The 27,281-nt window shown below is 45.6% G+C and overlaps 2 protein-coding genes across 8 annotated transcripts in view; one reads left to right on the top strand and one right to left on the bottom strand.

The window, feature by feature from the left end:
* The window catches only part of PSMC5 (proteasome 26S subunit, ATPase 5), a 139,223-nt gene that overhangs the window by 8,582 nt on the left and 103,360 nt on the right, over positions 1-27,281 (top strand). The window lies entirely within an intron of this gene.
* STRADA (STE20 related adaptor alpha) overlaps positions 66-27,281 on the bottom strand; it is a 39,283-nt gene continuing 12,067 nt past the window's right edge. For 2 of the 7 annotated variants that reach the window (XM_050764964.1, XM_050764965.1), the window contains exons 2-13: positions 23,770-23,849; positions 21,756-21,813; positions 17,751-17,779; positions 10,554-10,656; positions 9,956-10,077; positions 6,700-6,808; positions 6,465-6,588; positions 4,453-4,624; positions 3,838-3,942; positions 1,546-1,787; positions 1,210-1,252; positions 66-1,060 (exon numbers count right to left, since the gene is read on the bottom strand). In XM_050764964.1, coding sequence (XP_050620921.1) covers positions 842-1,060; positions 1,210-1,252; positions 1,546-1,787; positions 3,838-3,942; positions 4,453-4,624; positions 6,465-6,588; positions 6,700-6,808; positions 9,956-10,077; positions 10,554-10,656; positions 17,751-17,779; positions 21,756-21,813; positions 23,770-23,805 — 1,362 coding nt within the window. In that variant the 5' untranslated portion in view covers positions 23,806-23,849 and the 3' untranslated portion in view covers positions 66-841. Of the gene's footprint in view, positions 1,061-1,209; positions 1,253-1,545; positions 1,788-3,837; positions 3,943-4,452; positions 4,625-6,464; positions 6,589-6,699; positions 6,809-9,955; positions 10,078-10,553; positions 10,657-17,750; positions 17,780-21,755; positions 21,815-23,769; positions 23,850-27,281 lie in introns of those variants that run through there. The other 5 variants (XM_050764966.1, XM_050764968.1, XM_050764970.1 and 2 more) reach the window with 5 other exon arrangements.

The raw sequence follows: 27,281 nt of genomic DNA, 5'->3' as shown, positions 1-27,281 counted from the left end.
AAGCACACACACCAGGAAGCAGCCTGTAGCCCCTGCGCTGATGCAGACACAATGCCATTCTCCAGCAGGGTCTCTGGAAATTTTAATTTGTTCTGATAACGAAACTAACACAGCATAAGGACTTAAGCCCTCAAGCTAGGCAAGACACTGATGGCCCTTGGAGAAAGCACCAGGGCAGCTGGCAGGAGGTGCTAAGATAGATTCTTGGTGGGAAAGGAATGAGGCACACACATAAACCGTGGGAAAGACTTAGGTGTCAGGGCCCAAGCCAGAAAAGGGATAAGGATGGACTGTCCCAGCCTTAGTCCGTGCTTAAACAGACAGAAATACCCTTCTCTGGAATTATGAGGGAGAGGTCTAGGGGAAGGGAGGCAGGTAGCTTACTACTTGCCCTTTCACTGACCTATAGGATCTGAGAGCAAAGTTAAGTAGAATGAGGCTGGTCGCAAGCATTGGGAAGAGGTGGCGGTCCTCAGGGTTGAGTCAAACCCTGGGCTTGGAATTCGGCTCCCAGAGCTAGAGCAGCATCTCTTCCTTCTGTAGAGGAGGTCACCTGAGCTCATAGGACTGGGAATGTCGGCTTTGGACCCTCTTGATCCCTGCTTGTTGAGATTTCCTTGTGTCCCAAAAGCCTTGGAGCAGTGAAGTGTCTCTCCAGGATTTCTTTCCCAATCAGTCAGCAGCCAACTTTCCTGGAAGAATGTCCTTTCTACCCAATCTGCCCAGGAGGGCGGGAATGTGGCCAGCCCTCAGGAAGGTTCTGCGTCCCTGGCTGGAGAATGCGCACAGTTTGCAGAGGCTCAGAACTCCCAATCATCCACCTCCAGCTCTTCCAGGTTTGTTACCAGGCCAAAGATTCCACTATGGTCCTGAGACTGGCTGCTCTCAAAATTGGTGATGGGGGTGACAGGACGAAGCAATTCAGGCAAAGCCTCTGAGGCACGTCGCTTGATCTGGGGGAGAAGAGAGAGGTGGGTGACAGATCCTGTTGCTCTGGGTCCCAGGACACCATGGGGCAAGGACCCATGGCCTGGTGGCAGACGGGCTGTCGGAGCCAACTCTACGAGAGGAAGGAGCAGTGCCTTTCAGGGGCTTCGGAAGCAGGGTAATTTCTCTCATTCAAAGGGAGGGGAAAGAAAGCTAAAGGCATTGTGAGTCGTTAGAACCAGAATGACTAGAACCAGAACCAGAACGAAGGGGCTACGGTACCTGCTTGAAGAAAGAGTGGTTCAGGAGGGTGCTGGCACTGGGCCTGGAGGGAAAGGGGAGGAGAGACCGCAGCGTCACTGCCGTGTCCCCAGCTTCCTGAAATCCTGCCACTTATACCTCAGCCTCCGGTCCCCTCTCCCTCTCCCTCAGCTCATGGGAAACAGTAGCCAGAGCTCCCCAAGCTGGCCTCTGACACACCCAGGAGCTGATCCCTCCTGTATGTAGCTCCAGATTCCCCTACAGAACCTTTGAGAGGTGCATCCCTTCACACCCTGGCCTTACCCTCCTGAGCACCCTCTGCTCTCCCGAAGCCCAGACCCAGGCCAGCAGGAATACCTGGCATCCGGGTTGCGCTGAAGGCACTGCTCCACAAAGTGGTGGAAGTAGGGGGAGAAGGTTCGGTGGTAGGGGTGGGAAGGCGAGTCGCCATTGGAGGGCCGTGGGGTGCTGGTGGTCAGGCTGTCACTCAGGCCAGAGTTGGCCACTGAGCGCGAAGGGCTCATGGTCAGCTCCTCGGCAGGGATGGTGCTGGTATCCAACAGGCAGGGCACTGTGCCGTTTAGTTTCTCTAGCAGCATCTGGGGAGGACAGAACCAGGACCTGGGCTGGAGGGGGGTCCCTGGAAGGCCTGAGTCTCTTCACAAATACACTTTTCCCAATATACAAATGTGATCATTTGAGAGCAGAAAAAGATGGAAGTGGAGTAAGTCCAATTTTCCCAAAGAAACGCTGGTCACTGGCATGGCAGGTCCGCCCTAGCCAGGCCAACGTGAAAGGAGAGGGGTTGCACAAAAGTACCCGCTTTTTGCCATGGCTGGAAAGCAGGGCTCACAGTTTCCTCTCCCTTTACAAGGCATCAAATTCCTTTTACTGTAGAGTCCTCACCCTAGAGGGGAGGAGCAGCCAGATGAACCTGCTTTGAAGCGCAGCTGTCTGCCATGCCCAGGCGGATCCAATGAGGTCTGAGAGGCAGTCCCTGCAGTGCCACAGCCTGGGCTGTCACTGCAGCAGGCCACACGGGAGCAAGATGCCCAAAGGGAGGCCAGGCTGGGGTGGCTGTTCCAAAGTACCCTAACTCAACACATAAAACCAGCCCCATCTGGGGACTGTTGTCCTCGTGGAAGTCCTCATGACCGCATAAGCTGTCCAAGCCAGAAACCTGGAAATTGCTCTAGGGCTGCACTAATGTGAGAGCCACTAGCCACTTGTGGCTATTTCGATTTAAATGAGGTTTAAAATTCAGTCCCTCGGTCTCACTGGTCACCTTCTAAATGCTCGACAGCCACACAGTCTCATGGCCGCCACGCTGGACAGCGCAGCCACAGAAGCCCTCCTTCCCTGCAGCAAATTCTAGTGGACGGCGCTGCTTCTAGGCCTGGACTTCTTGTTTACCCCCAGTCACCTTTTAATTCTTTCCTGAGCATCCTCTGTCACTGAATTATTTTACTGAGATCTCCCAGATTCCTCACACAGACTTCCATACCCTGCTAACCGATCTACTGGATCTAATCCATCTGCTGGGGTGATCTCTGTAAATGAGCTATCTTATGCTGTCACTTCTGTGCTTACAATCCTCAGTGCTGCTCCACAGGCTTTAGGACAGGAACCAGTGCTCTGAAGTGGCATCAAAGCCCTTCACAATGTACCCTTGCTTCCTTCTGCAGCCTGTCACCTGGCAGCCCCCAAGAAGCACTGCACCTTGGCCATTTACACCATTTACACCTCCTTGCTGTTCTCCAGATCCTGTGTTTTCTAGACTCTGGGTCTCTGCACATTCTGCTGTCTGCCGAGAAGAGTGTCCTAGTTCCTCCTCCACACAGGTGACTGCTGTCTGCCTTCCAACTCAAGGCTGCCTCCTCCCAGGACCTCCCTGGGCCCCTGCTCTGGGGAGCTGCACTCTGGCCACCATCCAGCTGCCCCTACCACCGGGCAAGCAGCCTGTGGGTTCCGGAGTGGCTTACTCAGAGCCTGCACCCTGCCCCATCCCAGTTCTAGGCCATACTCCAAGTACCTGGGACCCAGGTAATCCTTGCCCAAATGACCCCAAATCCATTTTCTGGATTTAATGAGGCTTGGATAAGCCTCTTCCCTGGGTCTGTTTTCCCAAGGGTAGACTGTGCCACTGACTGTGCACCCTTGGATCCGAGGGTGGCCAGAGGACAGGCATCTGGAGGGGCATGAACAGAAGCTGAACTTACAGAATGGGGGTTCCAAAGGTGTTGGCTGAAATGTGGTTGGCATGGAACTCTGAGAACTGTGGGAATTCTAAATTAGAAACTGACCTTCCAGGTATATTTATCCAAGTAGGAGGATAGAACATATTTTATACATTTATAAAAACTGGTTAGCTTAATGTGTATGTTTTAAATAGACATGTAGCGTGTGGGCCTCCATTTGCACCCCTGTTCCTGGGATCGCCTCCCCAAGCTGGCCTCCCTTACCACCGCATTTGCGGACTCACTCACAAAGAGTGAGTCCACCATCCCCCACTGGGTGGGACTTCTTGAAGGAAAAGACAGGGTCTTTCATCTTAGTATTCCTGGTCTGTGTCCTGAGTGTGAGAGACACTCAATGAACATCTGTGGAAGGCAGGCAGGCAAGAAGGAAACCAATGGGCGGCAGGCTTACCTGGGTGGCAGGCATATCCTTAAAGGGGACGTGGCCATTTGCCAGTTCACAGGCTGTGATTCCCACACTGTAGATGTCAGATTTGGCATCATAACCCTGGAGATTCTAAGCCAGGAACAAAAAGCCACAGATGACCCCATTTGGTCTTTGTTCTTAGAAAAAGGGTAGAACTTAGGAGAGGAAAAGGATGGCTGTCTCCAAATCAGGACCCGCTGCTAATGACTCGCCTTGCCTGTGCTACTGAAGACTAACTGCTATTTTACCACCTGCAACTGTTTGGCGATGCTCTGTAAGGAGCTGAAGTGCCAGCCCTAGGTTCCTGCTTAGCACAGGGATCCAGAGAGCAGCAAACATTTCCAAAATGCTCACCCTTCTAATAGGGTGCCAAGGGTCCCTAAAGGGAGCTGAAATAGCATCCAGTAGAGGTTAGGACCCCCTGGGAAGAACCACATCCATCTGCAATGGACAGGCGCTGCCCACGCTGAGGGCTCCCTACCTCCAGGAACCCCTTTACCCCACTGGGAGGTTGAGAGCCCCCGACCCCAGGCAATGCCTGAACGCTCCCTTGGGAATCATGAGTTGGGTAGGGGAGCTCCTCTGGGCCCATGCACAGACCTGCTGGAGGACCTCGGGGCTGAGCCACGGCAGAACCTTGACACTGTACTTTGGAAAATCGTGGACCACTCGCTGCCGCTGCCCATGGCTTATCATGCTGAGGTTGCTGCGCAAACCAGACAGGTAGACCTTCCCATCCAGAGAGATCAGGATGTGGCTGGCTTTGACACTCCTGGGGAAGCAGGGAGGGTGTCATGGAGAGCAGGAGCCCCTCCTGCTACAAACTTTTGGTCTTCACACGCTCCACCCGGCCAGCTGTCTCCTGTGTGCATGGGTTATACATGTATATGTGTATTTTACATATACATAACCATGTTTTTGTTTTTATTGAGATAGAGTCTCACTCTGTTGCCAGGCTAGAGTGCAGTGGCTCAATCTAGGCACACCGCAACCTCTGCCTCCTGGGTTCAAGCAATCCCTATGCCTCAGCTATCCAAGTAGCTGGGATTACAGGTATGCACCACCACGCCCCGCTAAATTTTTTTTTTTTTTTTTTTTTTTGAGATGGCGTCTCTCTGTCACCCAGGCTGGAGTGCAGTGGCGCGATCTCGGCTCACTGGAAGCTCCGCCTCCCTTCTGGGGACAAACACTCACACTACCCCTAACCAACACACATGTGAATGGTGACATCCACACATGTCCCCTGATGCGTCTGCATGAGGGTTTCTTTAGGGTGTACATCCAGAAGTGGCATTGATGGTTCTGGTTCCACAACCCTGACTGGCAGCACTAGCCATCTTCCACCACCTGGACAGGAGGCTCCCTGTCCTTGCCACACTGGGACTCGCCCATCCTCCCACCTGCTGCCAGGCTCATGTGCATAAGGTGACATCTTGTTTTTCATTTGCTTTTCTCTGATTGAAGATTTGAGTGGCTCTTCCCATGATGGGCTTGTCTTGGGGTTTCCTCTTTTGTAGACTTCTGATCTTTGACCCATTTTTCTTGCTTTGCTGTCCATTTCTTGTTGATTTGCAAGATTTCCCTGTTACTAATCTCCTGTGTTGACAAAGCTCATATCATCTGGTCTGTCACTTGTTTCTTCACCTTTTTCACTGTATCTTGCATTGGATAGAAATCTTCTTGATCTAATCAAATTCATCAATCTTTTGTCTTATGTTTTGTGCTTCTAAAATGTTGAGAAATTATTTTATGCTTCAGGTCACAAAAACATTTTCTCACATTTCCTTCTATTTAAGTCTGTAGTTTTACGTTTTACATAGAAGCCTTTAATCCAGCTGGAGTCCTCCTCTGTGTGAGGAGTTAGGTAGGGGTCCAGTTTTACCATTTTCCCTACTATGAGCTGATCTCCTGACACCATCTACTAAGCTATCTGTCTTCACCCTGGTCTCTCAGCATAAGACTGACTCTGGGGCACAGAAAGAAGGAGGCAGAGGGTGGAGTACAAAGGTCCACATCAGATGTTCCTCTCACACAACACTCAGGACCATGCTGCTCAGCAAAGAGAAAGTCAGTGGCTTCAGCATTAACAGGCTGAAGCCTGTTAGACCATCCCCCAAGTCAGTGGCAAGGTCAGAATCCAGATCCTCCTTCTTTTTTTTTTTTTTTTTTTTTTTTTAAGATAAAAGTCTCACTCTGCCACCTAGGCTGGAGTATAATGGTGTGATCTCCAATCACTGCAACCTCCGCCTCCTGGGTTCAAGCGATTCTCCTGCCTCAGCCTCCCTAGTAGCTGGGACTACAAGCGTGTGCCACCACACCCAGCTAATTTTTGTATTTTTAGTAGAGACAGGGTTTCACTATGTTGACCAGGCTGGTCTTGAACTCCTGACCTTGTGATCCACCCTCCTTGGCCTCCCAAGCGCTGGGATTACAGGTGTGAGCCACCACGCTGGGCCCTTTTTCTTTTCAGAGCAGAGATCCTCAGCAAGAATCCAGATCCTTGATTTTAAACTCTGGCTTCATTAACTTTAGTCAAACTTCACCTGTTTACCTGAAGGCTCAGGGGCACAGCTACCCACTCTAATCATGGGAAAGGCCACCTAAGAACGCACCTGTGTACATAGCCCATGTGGTGGATGTAGTCGAGGGCCTTCAGGACCCCCTGCAGAATGTAAGCGATCGCCAGCTCATTCATGCCATCCATGAAGTGTGTACAGATGAGATCCTTTGCAGAACCTGGAGAAAAGAATTGCACGGAGGCAGTGAAAGGTAATGGAGGAGGAAAACAGGCAATCTGACAACAGAGTCCCAGTAACCCCTTTCTACCAAGAACCCTTTCCCACTCACCATATGCCATGAATGATGTGACAACCCACAGCTCATTGTCTGCAATAAAAGTGGCTCGATATGGCACAATATTAGGATGGTTGAAGAGTTTGGAGACATGCAGCTCGCCCTGGAAGCAATGATGAAGCTGAAGTCAGAACCAAATGGCCCTGAAGGATGCCGCTCAACACGAAGGTGCCAGCATGGACAATAGGGGGACCTGGCACTTTCTGGGTGTTCTCAGAGTCCTAGGAGCAGCCTAAGCAGGTGCCTGTCAACATAGGAAAAACAAGGCCCTGCTGCCCCTGCAGGGACCCAGCACTGCTTTGCCTCTGCCAAACAGGGAAACTGTCAACAACAGAGGGTGCCAGCACACCGACTCAGAGATGATGAAGGCAAACTCTTGACTGAAGACTTCTGAAGTTACAAGCTTATCTCAATTTCAAGGGTCAACGTACAGAATTCCTCTTTAAGATAAGAAAACAAAAAATATTTTGTTGTTGTTATTTGGAGAGACAAGGTCTCACTGTGTTGTTGCCCAGGCTGGTCTCAAACTCCCGGGCTCAAGCAATCCTTCTGCCTCAGCCTCCCAAAGTGCTAGGATTACAGGTGTGAGCCACCAAGCCACTGTACCTGGCCAAAAATGTTTTTCTTTTTTCTTTCTTTGAGACAGGGTCTTGCTCTGTCACCCAGGCTGGAGTGCAGTGGTGTGATCTTGTCTCACTGCAGCCTCAACTTCCCAGGCTCAAGTCATCCTCCCACCTCAGCCTCGCTGGTGGCTGCGACCACAGGTGGACGTCACCATACCTAGCTAATTTTTTGTATTTTTTTGTAGAGACAGGGTTTCGCCATGTTGCCTAGGCCTGCTTTGGCCTCCCAAAGTGCTGGGATTACAGGCATGAGCCACCATGCCCAGCCCAAAACTATGTTTCTATTGTAAAAGAAAACATGGCCGGGCATGGTGGCTCACGCCTGTAATCCCAGCACTTTGGGAGGCGAGGCGGTGGATCACTTGAGCCCAAGAGTTGAAGACCAGCCTGGGCAACATGGCGAAACCCCATCTATACTAAACATACAAAAAATTAGTTGAGGCCGGGCGCGGTGGCTCACGCCTGTAATCCCAGCACTTTGGGAGGCCGAGACGGGCGGATCACGAGGTCAGGAGATCGAGACCATCCTGGCTAACACGGTGAAACCCCGTCTCTACTAAAAAAATACAAAAAACTAGCCGGGCGAGGTGGCGGGCGCCTATAGTCCCAGCTACTCAGGAGGCTGAGGCAGGAGAATGGCGTGAACCCAGGAGGCGGAGCTTGCAGTGAGCTGAGATCCGGCCACCGCACTCCAGCCTGGGTGACAGAGCGAGACTCCGTCTCAAAAAAAAAAAAAAAAAAAAAAAAAAAAAAAAAAAAAAATTAGTTGAGCATGGTGGTGCACGCCTCTAGTCCCAGCTACTCTGGAAGCTTCAGTGGTAGAATCACCTGTGCCTGGAGAAGTCGAGGCTGTGGTGAGCTGTGATTGCACCACTGCACTGCAGCCTAGGCAACAGAGCCAGACCTTGTCTCAAATAAAAAAAGAAAGAAAGAAAACATAGTTGATGGAGGAAAAGGCCAGCTGAGACCCACCAAACTACTATGAACAGATGAACAGGTCCTAGAGCACCATCAGGTAACCACCAATTTAGAAAAAGTTGTAAATGAAGGAGGGGAGGGGCGCAACTAACGCTACTGAAGAAAAACTGTCCCAGGCTCTGAATCTAAGCTGGCATCAGGAAAGGAGAGTCTAATTCCCAGGCACTTACTAGACTCACAGTCTCTCTCCATTTTGTTTTGTTTTGTTTTTTGAGCCAGGGACTCAGTCTATCACCCAGGCTAGAGTTTGGTAGTGCAATCTCAAACTCTTGGGCTCAAGTGATCTGCCTGCCTTGCCCTCCCAAAGTGTTGGGATTACAGGCATGAGCTACCATGCCTCGCCCCTCTCTCAGTTTAACAAGACAGTGGCTACTTGCTTCTCGAATAGAAAGGAATGTCAGGACTGGACATGGTGACTCACACCTGTAATCCTAGCACTTTGGGAGGCCGGAGCAACTTGATTGCTCAAGCTCAGGAGTTTGAGACCAGCCTGGGCAAGATGGTGAAACCCTGTCTCTACAAAAAATACAAAAATTAGCCAGGTGTGGTGTGCCTATAGTCCCAGCTATTTGGGGGGCTGAGGCAGGAGAATCACTTGAGCCTAGCAGGTTAAGGCTGCAGTGAGCTGTGCTGCTGCCACTGTACTCCAGCCAGGGCAATAAAATGAGACCCTGTCTCAAAAAAAAAAAAAAAAGAAGCCAGACGCGGTGGCTCACGTTTATAATCACAGCACTTTGGGAGACCAAGGCAGGCGGATCACCTGAAGTCAGGAGTTTGAGACCAGCCTGGCCAACATGAAGAAACCCCATCTTTACTAAAAATACAAAAGTTAGCCGTTTGGGAGGCCTAGGCAGGCGGATCATAAGGTCAGGAGATCGAGACCATCCTGGCTAATACGGTGAAACTCCGTCTCTACTAAAAATACAAAAAAATTAGCCGGGCGTGGCAGCGTGCGCCTGTAGTCTCAGCTACTTGGGAGGCTGAGGCAGGAGGATGGTGTGAACCTGGGAGGTGGAGCTTGCAGTGAGCAGAGATCTTGCCACTGCACTCCAGCCTGGGCGACAAAGCGAGACTCTGTCTCAAAAAAAAAAAAAAAAAAAAAAAAAGTTAGCCAGGCGCAGTGGTGTGCGCCTATAGTACTAGCTACTTGGGAGGCTAAGGCAGGAGAATCACATGAACCCAGGAGCTGAGATTGTGCCACTGCACTCCAGCCTGGGTGACAGAGTGAGAATCTGTCTCAAAAAAAAAAAAAAAAAAAAAAAAAGAAAAGAAAAAGAAAACGAAAGGAACATCAGGCAAATAAGATGCTGAGAGCCAGAAGATGGCCACTGGTGGCAGGGCAGGCGCCTTGCAACTGGAAGAAGATGGCCTGGATTTGAATCCTGCCTCTGCCATGAGCAAGTTACTTAGCTTCTCTCTAAATAATAAATAAATGAATAAAGGAGCCAGAAGGGAGTGTTTGGAGAAGAAAAGTGAAATGTAAATTAGCCTGAGCCCAGTCCTTAGTGCCAAATGGCCAGGATTCTCCACTGAAAGCTTCCGTAACTTCCGAACGTTTACTCTCCCTTCATTTCTTTGTAATTCCTTGTAATTATTATCAGAGCCAAGAGCCCACCCTCCCTCCAGGTGACACACTCATGGTTTATTACCTGCAAGAATGTTACCATCTCATTGGAACAAGCTTCTAGGTTAATCCTCCGTACAGTCACATACTCTCCCGTTGGTTTGTACCTCGCTAGATTCACAGTCATCAGGTCCTCAAATCCTTTGCCTAAAAGAAAAGAGGAATGCCATACACAAGGACAAGAACAACAAAGGGTTTTTAAACATTTTTCCTTAAAAAAGGGACTTGATTTCAAAAGAAACTTAATGTTAAATTTTTCACTACTGTTACTTTTTTTTTTTCCTTTTCCCAGCAGAATTTAACTGTTACGTTCATGGCTCACATTTCTTGATTTTTCTCCCATCAGTTCCTTCTCAGCCAACCTTTCTGACTCACTGTGGCCAGGACACCAGAAACATGCAGCCACAAAGGAAAGATGGCAAAAGAGCTTCTCTCCTGGAAGTTTGATCTCTTCCCATACTCGGCAGGAAAAAACAGAGGAGACCCACAGAAGCAAGTCTGTGCCCATGAATCCTCCTAACTAGCGGAGAGCCTCTGCTGTACACACATCTGGGGCTGCTGAGAAAGCTGCAGCAGCCCCTGGAGCAGGAGAGCAGGAGAGTAAGGACGGTGCCTGCGCATACCTATCACAGTGAGCAGCTCGTAACACCCTCCCTCTGGCAGAAAGCTACTCATGACCTCCTGTTTAGAGAAGGATGCTATTGACTCTGAGCTCGCATCATTGGTCTAAAAAAGAAAAAAAAAATAGGTTAGTAGAGAAAACTGGGGGTGGGATGGGAGTGTGGTGAAGGTGGTAATTCAGACCCACGAGGAGACTGGCATCCAAACACACACACAAATCCCGACTTGGTGCCAACACTATTTGAAGAGAAACAAAACATCACATTCAGTGTAGTAATCAGCACTAATATCAGAGCAAGTGTTAGGGCTGTCTATAAACAGGGAGACAAGGACCTGTTCCCATCAACCGTTAATCTGCTTGTCCTTTCCAACGATCAATGCATTTGCTAAAACCTATGAAATTCTCACTTGGAGAAGAGATGTCTAGAGAATAAAAGCATGTTTGGAAAAGAGAAGCAGGTAGAGAGGTAGGGGTTCTCTTGAATTTCCTGATGCATTAGGATCCTAGTTTTAAGGTCCTGACCACAAGATCCCAAAAGGTCAAACACTGAATCTTGCTCTAGTGAAAATGTGGCCAGGAGTAGCCCCTCTTTAGCAAACCAAGAGCCCGGGCCAGTCATTGCCTGCATTTCCAGTGAAGTGGGAGAACCACTGATGCCCTGAGCTGCAGGCAAGGCACAGAGCTGTCAGGTCTCAGGCATCATCCAGGCAGTCGACGTGGCCTGCTCCCTTTTTCCTGCCCACGTGTGCTGTGAGTGAAGCTGGAGTCTAGCCATTTAGGATGTGTCACAACTCTGGCCTCTGAGGTCCTAGAGGAAGGTGTCCAACCATGTCTGAGTTTGTGCAAAACACACAGCAGACCAACAGCTCTTCTTTCAGGTTAATGGACTGTTTCCTTCTTCCAGACCTAAATTTATGTGTATGATTTAGGGACTGTGACTGCTTTTCTTTTTTTTTAGATTCTCTTTCTTTAGATGCACATCTAACTGAAACGGAGAAACCTGGGCCAGCTCATGTTTCATGTGCTACACTCACAAACTTGACCTCCAGGCAGAAAAAGTCCTTTGGGAAAGTATGAGAGGCTCCTGGCCCAGCACTATCCAGAAGAGCACGAGCTGAGAGTGTTCTGACAAGGCGGTGCTTGAACAACTCTTTGGGAAGCGGCCCTGCAGAGGAAACCATAAAGATGACAGTGCTCTATACCTGTTAGATGACCAGGGTATACTTTTGCACATGATCTCCTCCATAGCTCAGTGAAGTAGCCAGGACAGATCTTATCTCCACTTTTCACTAACAAAAACGAGGGCCAAGGAGATTAAGTGACTTGCTAAAAATCAAAGCGTGAGTACACGGCACAGGATCCAGGCCCAAGCCAGTGAAATTAATCTGCCACCCTGTCGGCTGACATTTCACGTGTATCTGGTTTGTTGATTTGTTGCTGTTGTTTTTAAGCGATGGGGTCTCTCTCTGTCGCTCAGGCTAAAGTGCAGTGGTGAGATCCTGGCTCACTGTGGCCTTGAACTCCTGGGCTCAATTGATCCTCCTGCCTCGGCCTTCCAAGTAGCTGCGATTACTGGCTGTATGTGGTTTCAAAATAGCTGATGCTGCTGATGCAGAAAGAAACCCCCAGGTGGGCTCTGTCTCCTTCACTACTTACCCTGACAATAAGAGGAACCTAGTCAAGCAAAATTAAGCCCTGTCACCAAATTCCATTTCTAATTTAATCAATTTTTATATTTCTAAGATTTGGCCAAATTGTTGTATTTCACTGTAGTTCACCCATTTTCACTGCTGTATAATATATTAATCACATGAATATATCTCAGTTTACCCATTCCAACATTGATGGGTCATTTGGATTGTTTTTCTGTTCTGCTGTTATGGACTGTGCTACTATAAACATGTTTGAATATGTCTCCTGACTAAAACTTGTACTTAGGAGTGGATGGAATTGCTAGGTGACAAGAGTATATGAACAATCAACTTTATGAGACAACGCCAAATTATTTTCCAAAATGGTTATACCAATTTACACTCCCACCAGCGACGTACGTGTTTTTTGTTTTTGTTTTTAAGACGGAGTCTCACTCTGTCACCAGGCTGGAGTGCAGTGGCACGATCTCGGCTCAGTGCAACTTCCGCCTCCTGGGTCCAAGCGGTTCTCCTGACTCAGCCTCCTAAGTAGCTGGGACCACCACGCCTGGCTAAGTTTTGTATTTTTTTGTAGAGATGGCGTTTTGCCATGTTGCCCAGCTGGTCTTGAACTCCTGACCTCAAGTGATCCACCCAGCTTGGCTCACAAAGTGCTAAGATTACAGGCATGAGCCACCGTGCCCAGCCACATGTGTTCTTATTATCTTTTCCCCAACATTGGTATTTTCAGATTTCTTAATTTTCGCCAGTCTCGTGGATTTGATTTACATTTCCCTGGTTACTAAGGAAGATAAGGATCTCTTCATACATTTATCAGTCGTGTGAGCTTTCTCCAAGATGAAAATGCCTCTTCCTGTCTCTTGCCCATTTTCCTATTGTTTCAGTACAGGATTTCCCCAAAGTTGGCCCCACGGAACTCTGATTCTGCCAGTTGGATAGAAAAACTTTCCATGTCCAATGAAGTTAGGAAATGCAGCATACTCTCTCATGGAGGATCACAAAGTATACGTCCATATTAAAGGCACTGAGAAATTCTGTAGTAAGAAAACTTATTAACTTTGTTTAACCTAGCATTTCCCAAAGAGATCTGTCTAGGGAACCTTCTGTGCCTAACATCTGTTGAATTTTGGGAAAGATAATTGGGAAAGGCTATTTTAAATAAAACATATGCTATAACGCAAAGAGCATAGGCTTATGGGCCATACAGAGGCAGAATTTGAACTCAGGTCTATTACTGGTTCTGTGACCCTGGGCAAGTCACTCTGATCTCTTGGAATCTCCATTATATCAGCAGCTGAGTAATTTCCATCTCACAGTGTTGTCTCTATTAGATGAGATAAAACATGTTAAGAGCTTAGTGCTACCTGGTGTATAAGACATTCAATACGTGTGAATCCTATTCTCCTACTCCTTCTATTGCTCTCTACTTTTTGGTGACTCTCCTGTTCAACAAATAAAATAGAAAAGAGAAAATAGAGGAAACAGAGATTCCTAAGCAGAGCTTGATCAGTAAAGTTGCTTTGATACTGGTTTTTATACTTATCTGTGTTTTCTAATGCTCTCAAAATAAATTCTAGGACCATTAAACTTTATTTTATTTATTTATTTTTGAGACAGAGTCTCGCTCTGTCACCCAGGCTGGAGTAAAATGGCACGATCTCAGCTCACTATAGCCTCTGCCTTTTGGGTTCAAGCGATTCTCCTGCCTCAGCCTTCTAAGTAGCTGGGACTACAGGCGCGAGCCACCATGCCTGGCTAGGTTTTTTTTTTTTTTTAGACAGAGTCTCGCTCTGCTGCCCAGGCTGGAGTGCAGTAGTGGGATATAGGCTCACTGCAACCTCTGCCTCCTGGGTTCAAGCGATTCTCCTCCCTTGGCCTCCCAAGTAGCTGGGATTACAGGTGCATGATACCACGCCCGGCTAATTTTTTGTATTTTTAGTAAAGACGGGGTTTCACTGTGTTGGCCAGGCTGGTCTCAAACTCCTGACCTCAGGTGATCCGCCCACCTCAGCCTCCCAAAGTGCTGGGATTACAGGCGTGAGTCACCACGCCCGGCAGATAGATACTTCATTATATCCCTTTTCCTTGTCAGGCATGCATATAAGCTTATAAGACATATTGTCTACTAGGCTATACACTAAGACACATTCTTGCTAAGCCTAGGTAGGGAATAATTCATTAAACTATCAATGTGCTTAACTAGTAACTTGACAAATATTTATTTCTATTCTCTAGCGGTACAGAAAACTACTAAAACTAACCCAAAAGTATTAGTTTTAGAAAATAAAATTCTTTTTTTTTTTTTTTTGAGACAGGGTCTCACTCTGTCACCCAGGCTGGAGTACAGTGGCATGATTATAGCTCACTACAGCCTCGAACTCCGGGGCTCAAGCAGATCCTCCCACCTCAGCCTCCCAGGTATATGCCACCATGCCAGGCTAATCTTTTTTTTTTTTTTCTTTTTCAATTAGGGACAGAGCCTTACTCTGTCTCCCAGGCTGGAGTGCAATGGCACTATCCTAGCTCACTGCAGCCTTGAACTCCTGGGCTTAAGGGATTTTCCTGCCTTATCCTCCTGGGTAGGTAGGACTACCAGTGTGCGCCACCATGCCTGGCTAGTTTTTTTGTTTTTAGAGATGGGGTCTCACTGTGTTGCCCAGGCTGGCCTCCAATTCCTGTCCTCAAATCATCCTCCTGCCTCAGCCTCCCAAAGTGCTAGGTTTACAGGTGTGAGCCACCACACCTGACCTTTAGAAAATAAAGTTCTGGGGGCTGGACATGGTGGCTCACACCTGTAATCCCAGCACTCTGGGAGGCCAAGGCAGGCAGATCAGGAGATCGAGCCCATCCTGGCCAACACGGTGAAACCCCGTCTCTACTAAAAATATAAAAAATTAGTCAGGTATGGCAGCAGGTGCCTGTAGTCCCAGCTACTCGGGAGGCTGAGGCAGGAGAATGGCGTGAACTCGGGAGGTGGAGCTTGCAATGAGCTGAGATCGCGCCACTGCACTCCAGCCTGGGCGACAGAGCGACATTCCGTTTCAAAAAAATAATAAGAAAAGAAAAGAAAAGAAAAGAAAGAAGGAAGAAAGAAAGAAAGGAAGGAAGGAAGGAAGGAAGGAAGGGAAAGAAAGAAAGAGAAAGAAAGAAAGAAAGAAAGAAAGAAAGAAAGAAAGAAAGAAAGAAAGAAAGAAAGAAAGAAAGAAAGAAAGAAAGAAAGAAAAGAAAGAAAAAGAAAGAAAGAAAGAAAGAAAGAAAGAAAGAAAGAAAGAAAGAAAGAAAGAAAGAAAGAAAGAAAGAAAGAAAGAAAGAAAGAAAGAAAGAAAGAAAGAGAAAGAAAGAAAGAAAAGAAAGAAAGAAAAGAAAGAAAGTTCTTGGCCAGGCACGGTGGCTCACGCCTGTAATCCCAGCACTTTGGGAGGCCGAGGCGGGTGGATCATCTGAGGTCAGGAGTTTGAAACCAGCCTGGCCAACATGGTGAAACCCTGTCTCTACTGAATACAAAAAATTAGCTGGGTGTGGTGGCACATGTCTATAATCCCAGCTACTTGGGAGGCTGAGGCAGGAGAATCACTTGAACCCGGGAGGCAGACATTGCAGTGAGCCGAGATTGCACCATTGCACTCCAGCCTGGGCAACAAAAGTGAAGTTCCATCTCAAAAAAAAAAAAAAAAAAAAAAAAAAATAAGTTCTTGAAAGTTCTTGACTGGGCACGGTGGCTCACGACTGTAATCCCAGCACTTTGGGAGGCTGAGTCAGGTGGATCACTTGAAGTCAGGAGTTTGAGACCAGCCAACATAGTGAAACCAGAAAAGATTCTCTACTAAAAATACAAAAATTAGCTGCGCATGATGGCATACGCCTGTAATTCCAGCTACTCGGGAGGTTGAGGCAGAACTGCTTGAACCCAGGAGGCAGAGGTTGCAGTGAACCGAGGTTGCACCACTGCACTCCAGCCTAGGCAACAGAGTGAGACTCGGTCTCAAAAAAAAAAAAGAAAAGAAAAGAAAGTTCTTTATGTAACTGGCAATATGAGCTCACAGGCAATCTGGAATTGCATAAAATGAACTAGTCCAGCGATAGCAACTGCTCTGTCCCCGGCTCACTAGGAATGATTCTAAAATGGAGGCCTTCTTCTTTGTGGATATTGTATAGGTCTGAACTCAAAGAGAGACCAAACTTCATTTAGGAAAACAAACAAACAAACAAGGAAACAGGCAATATTTTGAAAGGAAGAGGTCCAGATCATCTGACATTGCCACAAGAAAGGAAGGTTAGTTCATCACACTGTTTCAGTTTTAGAACAGGTCGAAACTCAGATAAAAAGAATGAAATATTTAGCCCATTCTCTTTAAATGCAGCATGACATAGTTTAATTAGTGGAATGTAATAATCTCAAATTGCTCATAGAAAGTAACTAATTCTATCAAAGTGTTTTCTTAGTTTCCCCCACCATGAAATGCATTTTATTCATTTTGAAGCATTTGAAAAATACATAAGCAGCTGATATCCAGAAATGACCACAAAATAACTGTGTTAAAGAGTTTAAAACAAACTACAGTAAAGCATACAAAGACAATATTCACAAAATGCTACCAAATAAACGCATTGAACTTCCCACAGGTTTCACGCAGGATAACTTTTGATATAACATCAGCAGCTGTAAAAATATAAAAATTATATGTAATTGGCATTGTATTCTAGAAAAATAGCTAACTGAGCCTACAGGGAACATTTTTGGTCTCCAGATTGGAAAGCATTTGGATCTGATAGAGAGGTGCTCCTGATTAGTGGATGACGTAAGCATAGCCAAAGCTTTACTCAGAATTCCGAGTCAACATCATTGTCCTTCACTCAACCTTGGGGCTGCTGCAGAAGCTGCAAATGTCTACAATCTGAACAGAGTCAGAAGTCTAGGTAGGAAAGTTCTTATCCTCTCTCTTTATAAGACGCTGATTCATATATTCAAAAATAGCTTGGTACATTGTGCACATCTGGTGCTATTTATTTAAGTAAAATAAACTAGAAGAGAAGGAAACAGGGTAAGAATCTTGCAGCTTTCACCAATGAAAAAAGTAAATGTTCTGTTTTATACTTTTTAATTTTGCTTTTGTTTTTAAGGTAAGAGATTTGAGGTCTAGACAGAGATCTGTATTATGTCTGTGGACGCAAATCTATTATTAATAGACTAAGGACAGAAAATTTAATACCATTAGTCACTAAACAATAACCGTATTTCAGATTATTGAAACTTACTTTTTTGGGGGAAGGGGTGGTGGTCGATTGGCAGGGCTGGGGAGGGGAGGAGACCTTAATCCCCAGAAGAGACAAAAAGTACCTGAGACTTTTTTCAGTTTTCAAATTACACATCCAAATCTTTCCAGGGTGAAACCTGAATCTCCACAAGTACAAAAATCACACTACAAATAAAGCTCAGTGACAGATAAGCAGAAACATAAAATGATAAGCCAACAGAACACACAAGCTTCCACAAGAAATCATCTCCATGCAACAGCCATAGTGCTAGGGCCTAGGAAGTCACTTACTTTTCTCCGAGTGTCACCCGGAGGCTGCTCTGGGGTAGAGAAATTGATTGTTGGCATTTTGTGTTTTAGCAGAAGACACACCCACATTCAGAACAGCAATTATTGTACTTAGGACTACATTTATTAATAGAAACCACTTAAGAGTCATTACAGCAAAAATTGCCTGTGGGGCTACATATAAACACACATACACAGATCCACAGTAAAAATGCTGCAGAGAGATGGGGCTTTAAACATGGATCTATGGCTCTTCAAAAGGTGGCAAATCTACTATTCTATGGGTATTCTTTACTGGATAGAACTCAACTGCTACAATTCTGGTCATACATTTACTTGGCATCAACACACAATGTTGTTATGAATAGGCCAGTTCCTTATACTTTGTGAATAAATAATTCATTATATAGTTACAGAGATGGTTGGCCATTTCCCAGTGAGTGTGGGAACTAGAAAACATGTTTTTTCAAAAAGGGGCAAAAATTTTAATATAGCAACACGTGTATGAAGGACCATTACTCAACCTGATTCTCTAAAGTCAGATAGATTTGATTCTAAATGTAAATAAAGCAAAGGCATTTGGTGCTCTGCTAGTCCTAGTGAAAATGAACAAAACAAAGGACAACTGAAATAACTTTCTGTTCTTAAGTCAAATTCTGTAAGTGCTGTTGACCTTCTCTATTCTGTATAAGTGATAAAAATCACCAAACTGAAGATTTTTAACTGTAAAATATTGGGGTGATTATACATTTCTAATCATCTTAAATTTCTAAATACCTTAAACTATACAAAATCAGAAAAGTCTAGTTACCAAGGAAAATGCTTTCTTCTTTTTTTTTTGGAGGCAGAGTCTTGCTTTATCCCTAGGCTGGAGTGCAGTGGCATGATCTCGGTTCACTGCAGCCTCTGCCTCCCGGGTTCAAGAGATTCTCCTGCCTCAGCCTCCCGAGTAGCTGGGATTACAGGTGCCTGCCATCACGCCCAGCTAATTTTTGTATTTTTAGTAGAGATGGGGTTTTGCCATGTTGGCCAGGCTGGTCTCCAACTCCTGACCTCAGGTGATCTGCCCGCCTCGGCCTTCTAAAGTGCTGGGATTACAGGTGTGAGCCACTGCACCTGGCCTACTTTTTTTTGTTTTTTATTTTGAGACAGAGTCTCCCTCTGTCGCCCAGGCAGGAGTGCAGTGGTGTGATCTTGGCAATTCTCCTGCCTCAGCCTCCTGAGTAGCTGGGATTACAGGCGTGCGCCACCATGCCGATTAATTTTTTTTGTATTTTTAGCAGAGATGGGGTTTTCACCATATTGGCCAGGCTGGTCCTGAACTCCTTGACCTTGTGATCTGCCTGCTTCGGCCTCCCAAAGTGCTGCGATAACAGGAGTGAGCCACTGCGCCCTGCATCACTGTTTAATTTTAAACCATTTTATTCCCATTAATGATGGGAAGAAAATGAGAATAGGAACAGAATGTGGTATTTTTGTTCCACTAGCCTTTCCTTTACTGTGCATCTAACTAATTCTTTCCAACTAAAATATGTAGAACTCATCATTTTTCTAAACTCCCATTTGTCTAAAACATAACACTCTGACAAAGTTCACAAAAATTCTAGTCCAGAAATTCTTTGAGATGTGTTAGGGAAAATAAATTAATAGGTACCACCTAGTAACTAACAAGTGTGAGTTTTCAATTACTTAAATCTATCCCTGACCTCATGGTCTGCCCGCCTCGGCCTCCCAAAGTGAAACCCCATCTCAACTAAAAATACAAAAAAAATTAAGCCGGGTATGGTGGTGTGCTCCTGTAATCCCAGCTACTCAGGAGGGCTGAGACAGGAGAATCTCTTGAACCCGGGAGGCGGAGGTTGCAGTGAGCCGAGATCGTGCCACTGCACTCCAGCTTGGGCAACAAAGCGAGACTCCGTCTCAAAACAAAACAACAAAAAACAAAACAAAACAAAACAAAAAAAAACCCCCCAAAACAAAAAATCCTATCTGGGGGTATTTTGGATCAGCTAACCAATGTACTCAATCTGATAATCTGCTTTTTAAATTTACTTCTTATTTTATTTATTTTCTGAGACGGAGTCTCAAAAACTCAGCCTTGCTCTTTCACCCAGGCTGGAGCGCAGTGGCGTGATCTCGGCTCACTGCAACCTCCACCTCCTGATTTCAAGCCATTCTCCTGCCTCAGCCTCCCTAGTAGCTGGGACCACAGGTGTGCGCCACCATGCCTGGCTAATTTTTTTTTTTTTTTTTTTTTTTTTTTGAGACGGAGTCTCGCTCTGCCGCCCAGGCTGGAGTGCAGTGGCCGGATCTCAGCTCACTGCAAGCTCCGCCTCCCGGGTTCCCGCCATTCTCCTGCCTCAGCCTCCCGAGTAGCTGGGACTACAGGCGCCGGCCACCTCGCCCGGCTAGTTTTTTGTATTTTTAAAGTAGAGACGGGGTTTCACCGTGTCAGCCAGGATGGTCTCGATCTCCTGACCTCGTGATCCGCCCGTCTCGGCCTCCCAAAGTGCTGGGATTACAGGCTTGAGCCACCGCGCCCGGCTGCCTGGCTAATTTTTGTATTTTCAGTAGAGATGGGATTTCACCACGTTGGCCAGCCTGGTCTCGAACTCCTGACCTCAGGTGATTCGCCTGCCTTGGCCTCCCAAAGTGCTGGGATTACATGCGTGAGCCACCATGCCCGGCCGATAATCTGATTTTTTTTTTTTTTTTTTGAGACGGAGTGTTGCTCTGTCACCCAGGCTGGAGTGCAGTGGTGCCATCTTGGTTCACGGCAACCTCCACCTCCTGGGTTCAAGCGATTCTCCTGCCTCAGCTTCCCAAGTAGCTGGGACTACAGTGCGCGCCACCACGACCAGCTAATTTTTGTATTTTTAGTAGAGACGGGATTTCACCACATTGGCCTGGCTGGTCCCGAATTCCTGACCTTAAGTGATCTGCCTGCCTCGGCCTCCCAAAGTGCTGGGATTACAGGCGTGAGCCACCATGTCCGGCCTGATAATCTGTTTCTTTTCTTTTTCTTTTTTTTTTTTTTGAGACTCACTCTCTCTCGCTCTTTCTCGCTCTGTCGCCCAGGCTGCAGTGCAGTGGTGCGATCTCCACTCACTGTAAGCTCCGCCTCCCAGGTTCACGCCACTCTCCTGCCTCAGCCTCTCGAGTGTGACTGGGATTACAGCCACCCACCACTACGCCTGGCTAATTTTTTTGTATTCTTAGTAGAGACGGGGTTTCACCATGTTAGCCAGGATGGTCTCAATCTCCTGACCTCGTGATCTGCCTGCCTTGGCCTCCCAAAGTGCTGGGATTACAGGTGTGAGCCACCGCACCCGGCTGATAATCTGTTTCTTAAACTATAAGATCCTAAAAGAGTATCTTGGTATTCAGACACAAAGAATGGTGCTCTACTATTATTTTTTTTGAAAATAATTTTTTTTGCCCTAAATTAAGATGACAGTTCCCTAAAAGGCTCACTTTGAAAATGGCCAAAGGGTAATGCCTAGGCCTGTCAAGGTTTACTTCTGAAATCAACATTCAGGTTTTACAATAGGAAGTTCATATTTTTGCTCTGAAAGACTTTTCCTTCATTCTGTTCTCTTAAGTTTCATAATTTCTACCATGAAAAAATGAGTCAACTAGATTGAGCGATAAAACCAGAACTTCCAGATCATTGCTTCCTTTGTCTTGACAATTATTTTTTAAATCTTCAAGGCTAGAGACTTTTAGTTTTCTTTCTTTAAAAATATGTATTTCACCTGGACAAAAGAAAACATATATGCTTTTAAGTAAATACTGGCTTTCTAACAATCAAGAGAGGCCAAGGAAAATTGCCAGGTTAGTCTTCAAATCTTTGGGAAACCATAAATTCATAAAGGAACCAAAGAAATCCAATAACTGTAGGTTACACTTGCCCTTAGAATTGCTAATTGCTATAGATTGCTTTAGTCAACAAAAAAGTAGTGATTTTTTATATCCTGAAGTGATGGCTAAATGCCATACTGTACTTACCTCCAAATAGTTCCAAATCTCTTAAGCCCTCAACAATGAACTTTTCCGAGACCCACCGCTAAAGAGGAAAACCCCAAAGAGAATTAGTATTTCTTCCAAGCCACAACAAATTAGCTATCAGCCTTTAGACAGACAGACAAAATCACAACTATGAAAACAGAATCATGCAGTACAGTTAGAAATCATTTCTTTTTTTTTTTTGAGATGGAGTCTTGCTCTGTCACCCAGGCTGGAGTGCAGTGGCGTGATCTCGGCTCACTGCAAGCTCTGCCTCCTGGGTTCATGCCATTCTCCTGCCTCACCCTCCCGAGTAGCTGGGACTACAGGCGCCCGCCACCACGCCTGGCTAATTTTTTTGTGTGTGTTTTTAGTAGAGACGGGGTTTCACCATGTTAGCCAGGGTGGTCTCGATCTCCTGACCTCGTGATCCGCCTGCCTTGGCCTCCCAAAGTGCTGGGATTACAGGCGTGAGCCACCACACCTGGCCAGGAATCATTTCTATGGAAAAGTTGTTAATAGAATCTTGAACTAAAAACAAGATTCCTTTCTCTACTCCTCTTTGCCTATTTGATGAATAATTCTTAAATTTGACAGATGAGAAATAGATAATACTGGCTCTAATAATGAAGACTTTTTTTGCCTTCCCTATATTGGTTCCATCTTACTCATTCTGCATTACAGATGCCTTGGATCACTGATGTCAATTTGAAAACTATCACTGGAATTCATAACACAGAAAACAGAGATGGAACAGTAGTTATCCACAAAACCCTGTTAGTTTGTAAAACGACACACAACAAGTTGCATATTCTTTATCCACTAGGGGTTCTAAAGACATGGCTGCTTATATTTTCTGCCAAGTTCACAAGGGCCAAACTAGTAAGATCAAACTAGCAGGATCAATCTATGGCTCACTTTACTAGCCTATTTCAAATGAGTATTAGATTTCTGTCATTCTGATCAGTGGTTTTGTTTCACCTGAATTAGGCTACATTGAAACAGAAAAGGAGCTCGTATTTAAAAGCAATGGAATCAAGATTGTATTTCCCTTAAGGACTGGTGTTACACTTTGGCTTGGGGGCATTCTTTCCACTGGGCAGAGTTCAGGCTATGGAGACATTCCTTTTTTCCTCTTAATTAACAGTGAAGTTTACTCTCTCTAACATAAATTGTTCTTATATGCATAAACATTAGAAAAAAGATTAAGTATTAAGTAACATTCAGAAATAAGGTGCATGATACAGACTGTGAATTGGAATTACAGCATCATTCTCTGTCCTTCCCTATAACTATTTTTTCCGAATCAAAAAAGAAATAACATCCTAAATTTAAAACTTCATATAAAATTATATGCACTGCATCAAAAAACATAAATTATGCTTTAATATGTAAAGAAAGTGGTGTACTCATAATGTCTCATAGCACTTATACCCTGTTACAAAATTCTAAAATAATTACTATTGCATTTAGAAATTAGGTACTTGATAATAAAATAAGACACTCATGAAATAATGGGAATTTGTAAAGAAGCTAAATCTAGTATTGTTTTTGAGGTCATTTTTTCTGACGAAGTTTTGAAGTATAATAAAATCTTTCATGTTCAAAAAGTCTTCAATTAAAACTAATGATATTACTTAGAAAAAAGTGTCCTGGTAATTACAACTTGATTTTGAAAACTCATAAACTCAAGAGGGTGGGGGGTGGGTCATAAGCAGATAGGTATCTACACTGAGAAGTATTATTGACTCATTTAATGTTGTATGACTGATATTCATGAAATAAGCCACTTTCTTCTTATTTCTTCTCTATCAGAAAAGCTGGTGGTAAATTTTGTGTCTCTGGTCAGCCTCTGTCTGCAAACTCTTCTCAGGAGTGGAGGCTGCACTACCTGCCTTACTTCCTACATTCCTCACTTCTGTATCATTCTGACCCTAACCACCTACAACATCTGCCAACACACACTGCTTTTCAGAAAACAAAAATAGTAAAGTCAGAAGAATAGAAAAACACTCACCCTGATTCGCTCTGGTTTACTTACAAGAAACGACATGAGTTCCTACTCTGTAGACCTACTTCAGTTTCAAAAACTTAAACCTAAAAGGAAGATAGAAACAGGTTGAGTTAGCAAAAATCTCCTTATATAGAAATACCTTCTGATTAACAAAAACTTACTACAGGTCTACCATTCAAAGCACTGGACTTCACCTATAAATTGCTAGGTTTGTTTAGAGAAACTTTAAGTGATGATAAATCTGAATATACTTTGGCCAAGTACATTATAAAATTCTGTAATTTCTGGCCGGGCGCAGTGGTTCATGTCTGTAATCCCAGCACTTTGGGAGGCCGAGGCGGGCGGATCACCTGAGGTCAGGAGTTCGAGACCAGCCTGGCCGACATGGTGAAACCCCGACTCTATTAAAAAACAAAAAAAGCCAGGCAAGGTGGCATGTGGCTGTAATCCCAGCTACTTAAGAATCATTTGAACCCAGGAGGTGGAGATTGCAGTGAGCAGAGATCACACCATTGCATTCCAGCCTAGGTGACAGAGCAAGACTGTCTCAAAAAAATAAAATAAAATAATTTCTGTAGAAAGAGAAATGTGTTATGTGGTTTTAAATTAATTCCTAAATTTCTCTTGACTCAATCCCCCACTAACCTTTTCCCAGAAACAATTACCTTCAGTTATTTTCCATGGTTATCCTGCTTTTTATTTATTTACTTTTTGTAGAGACAGGGTCTCTCTATGTGGCCCAGACTGGTCTGGAACTCCTGGACTCAAGTGATCCTCCCACCTTGGCCTCCCGAAGTGTGGGGGTTACCAGATGAGCCACCATGCACAGTGTTATCCTGCTTTTTAATAATTATTCTTAATGTTTATATGGGTATGACTTAATTTTAACTTTTCAAATTTTCTTTACAGTTCCTTGCAGAGCAGGGCTAACTCATAGGCAGTGTACCCAGAGTCAGCCAGTTTTAACTTCCTACCATGGTAGATGAAGACAAAGCTTCTTACATGATTATCTTCCACTGTATCTCCTGCTGTCATTCCACCAACATAGCTCTGGTATAATTTTGCTTAAATCAATAGTCCACATTTATATTACTATGACTATGCAAATATGGTTCAAAGCTGAGGCAAATAGAAATACCTGTCTCGGCCGGGCCTGGTGGCTCAAGCCTGTAATCCCAGCACTTTGCGAGGCCGAGGTGGGTGGATCACTTGAGGTCAGGAGTTCGAGACGTTAGCCTGACCAACATGGTAAAACCCCGTCTCTACTAAAAATACACAAAAAATTAGCCAGGCGTGGTGGCGGGCGCCTGTTCCCAGCTACTTGGGAGGCTGAGAAAGGAGAATTGCTTGAACCCGGGAGGCGGAGGTTGCAGTAAACCAAGGTCGCGCCACTGCACTCCAGCCTGGGTGACAGAGCTAGACTCCATCTCAAAACAAACAAACAAACAAACAAACAAAAACAAAAACCAACCATGTCTCTCTTCCTGTTTTGTTTTTTTTTCCTTTTTTTTTTGAGATGGAGTTTTGCTCTTGTTGCGCAGGCTGGAGTGCAGTTGCACGATCTTGACTCATGGCAACCTCTGCCTCCTAGGTTCAAGTGATTCTCCTGCCCCAGCATCCTGAGTAGCTGGGATAACAGATGCCTGCCACCATGACTGGCTAATTTTTGTATTTAGTAGAGATGGGGTTTCACCATGTTGGTCAGGCTAGTCTTGAACTCCTGACCTCAGGTGATCCACCCGCCTCGGCCTCCCAAAGTGCTGGGATTATAGGCATGAGACACTGTGCCCGGACAATGTCTTTCTTTCCTTATACACCTATTTTTTCCTAGAGTTAATAACCACCTCATTTGTTCACTTGCTTGGTTTCTCATATAGCTATTATTAACTTTTTACAATTACACCAACATCTCTGCTATTTGACTTATCCATATATTTTTCCATACCCTCAAACCCATCAATTGCAATTTTCTCCTGGAAGTTGCCTTCATAGGGCCCTCCAGCCTCCTACTACAATCTGGAGTAGTTGCTTTTTAGGCCAGTTGCACTTAGTTGACTTTTTTTTTTTTTTTTTTTTTTTTTTTTTTTTTTTTTTTTTTTTGAGGCAGGGTCTGGCTCTGTCATCCAGTCTGGAGTGCAGTGATGTGATCTCTGCTCACTGCAACCTCTGCCTCCAGGGCTCCAACCATCCTCCTACCTCAGTCTCCTGAGTAGCTGGGACTACAGGTACATGCCACCATGCCTAATTTTTTATTTTTTGTAGAGACGGGGCTTTGCCACATTGCCCAGGCTGGAGTGCGGTAGCACGATCCTGGCTCACTGCAACCTCCGTCTCCCAGGTTCAAGTGATTCTCCTGCTTCAGCCTCCCGAGTTACTGGGACTATAGGTGCGCACACCACTACGCCTGGCTAATTTTTTTGTATTTTTAGTAGAGACAGGGTTTCCCTATGTTGGCCAGGCTGGTCTCGAACCCTTGATCTCAGGTGATCTGCCCACCTCAGCCTCCCAAAGTGCTGGGATTACAGGCATGAGCCACTGCCCTGGTCTCAAACTCTTGAGCTCAAGCAATCTGTCTGCCTTGGCCTCCCACAAGTGCTAGGATTACAGGTGTGAGCCACCGTTCCTGGCCCTACCCTGATATATATATATATACATATTTTTTTGAGATGGAGTCTCGCTCTGTTGCCAGGCTGGAGTGCAGTGGTGATCTTGGCTCACTGCAACCTCCGACTCCCGGATTCCAGCGATTCTCCTACCTCAGCCTCCCGAGTAGCTGGGATTACAGGCGCGTGCCACCACGCCCGGCTAAGTTTTATATTTTTAGTAGAGATGGGGTTTCACCATGTTGGTCAGGATGGTCTCGATCTCCTGACCTTGTGATCTGCCCGCCTCGGCCTCCCAAAGTGCTGGGATTACAGGTGTGAGTCACTGCACCCGGTCCTGATATTCTTTTTTTTTTTTTTTTTTTTTTTTTTTTTTTTTTTTTTTTTTTTTTGAGACGGAGTCTCGCTCTGCCGCCCAGGCTGGAATGCAGTGGCCCAATCTCAGCTCACTGCAAACTCCGCCTCCCGGGTTTATGCCATTCTCCTGCCTCAGCCTCCTGTGTAGCTGGGACTACAGGCGCCCGCCACCTCGCCCGGCTAGTTTTTTGTATTTTTTAGTAGAGACAGGGTTTCACCGTGTTAGCCAGGATGGTCTCGATCTCCTGACCTCGTGATCCGCCCGTCTCGGCCTCCCAAAGTGCTGGGATTACAGGCTTGAGCCACCGCGCCTGGCCCTGATATTCTTATAGAAGCTCCTTCTCCAACCCTAGCTAAGAATCACTCATTTGTGTTGTCATAAAATTTTAAAAATAAAGAATTTATTTGAAAAAACATGATTAGAATGCATATTTAATAGTATTAAACACAAAACATCATGCAAAAGAAATTTACGAGGAAAAAAGGTCCATATCCCCATGTAGTCTACAATAGAAAGAGAAAATTAATGTAGATAAAGAGGCAGGTAGATGTTTT

This window comes from Macaca thibetana, chromosome 16 (genome assembly GCF_024542745.1).
Source record: "Macaca thibetana thibetana isolate TM-01 chromosome 16, ASM2454274v1, whole genome shotgun sequence".
NCBI classification, from domain to species: Eukaryota; Metazoa; Chordata; class Mammalia; order Primates; family Cercopithecidae; genus Macaca; species Macaca thibetana.
Note: the sequence above shows the minus strand (reverse complement) of the source record. Positions and strands in the feature narration are given on the sequence as shown.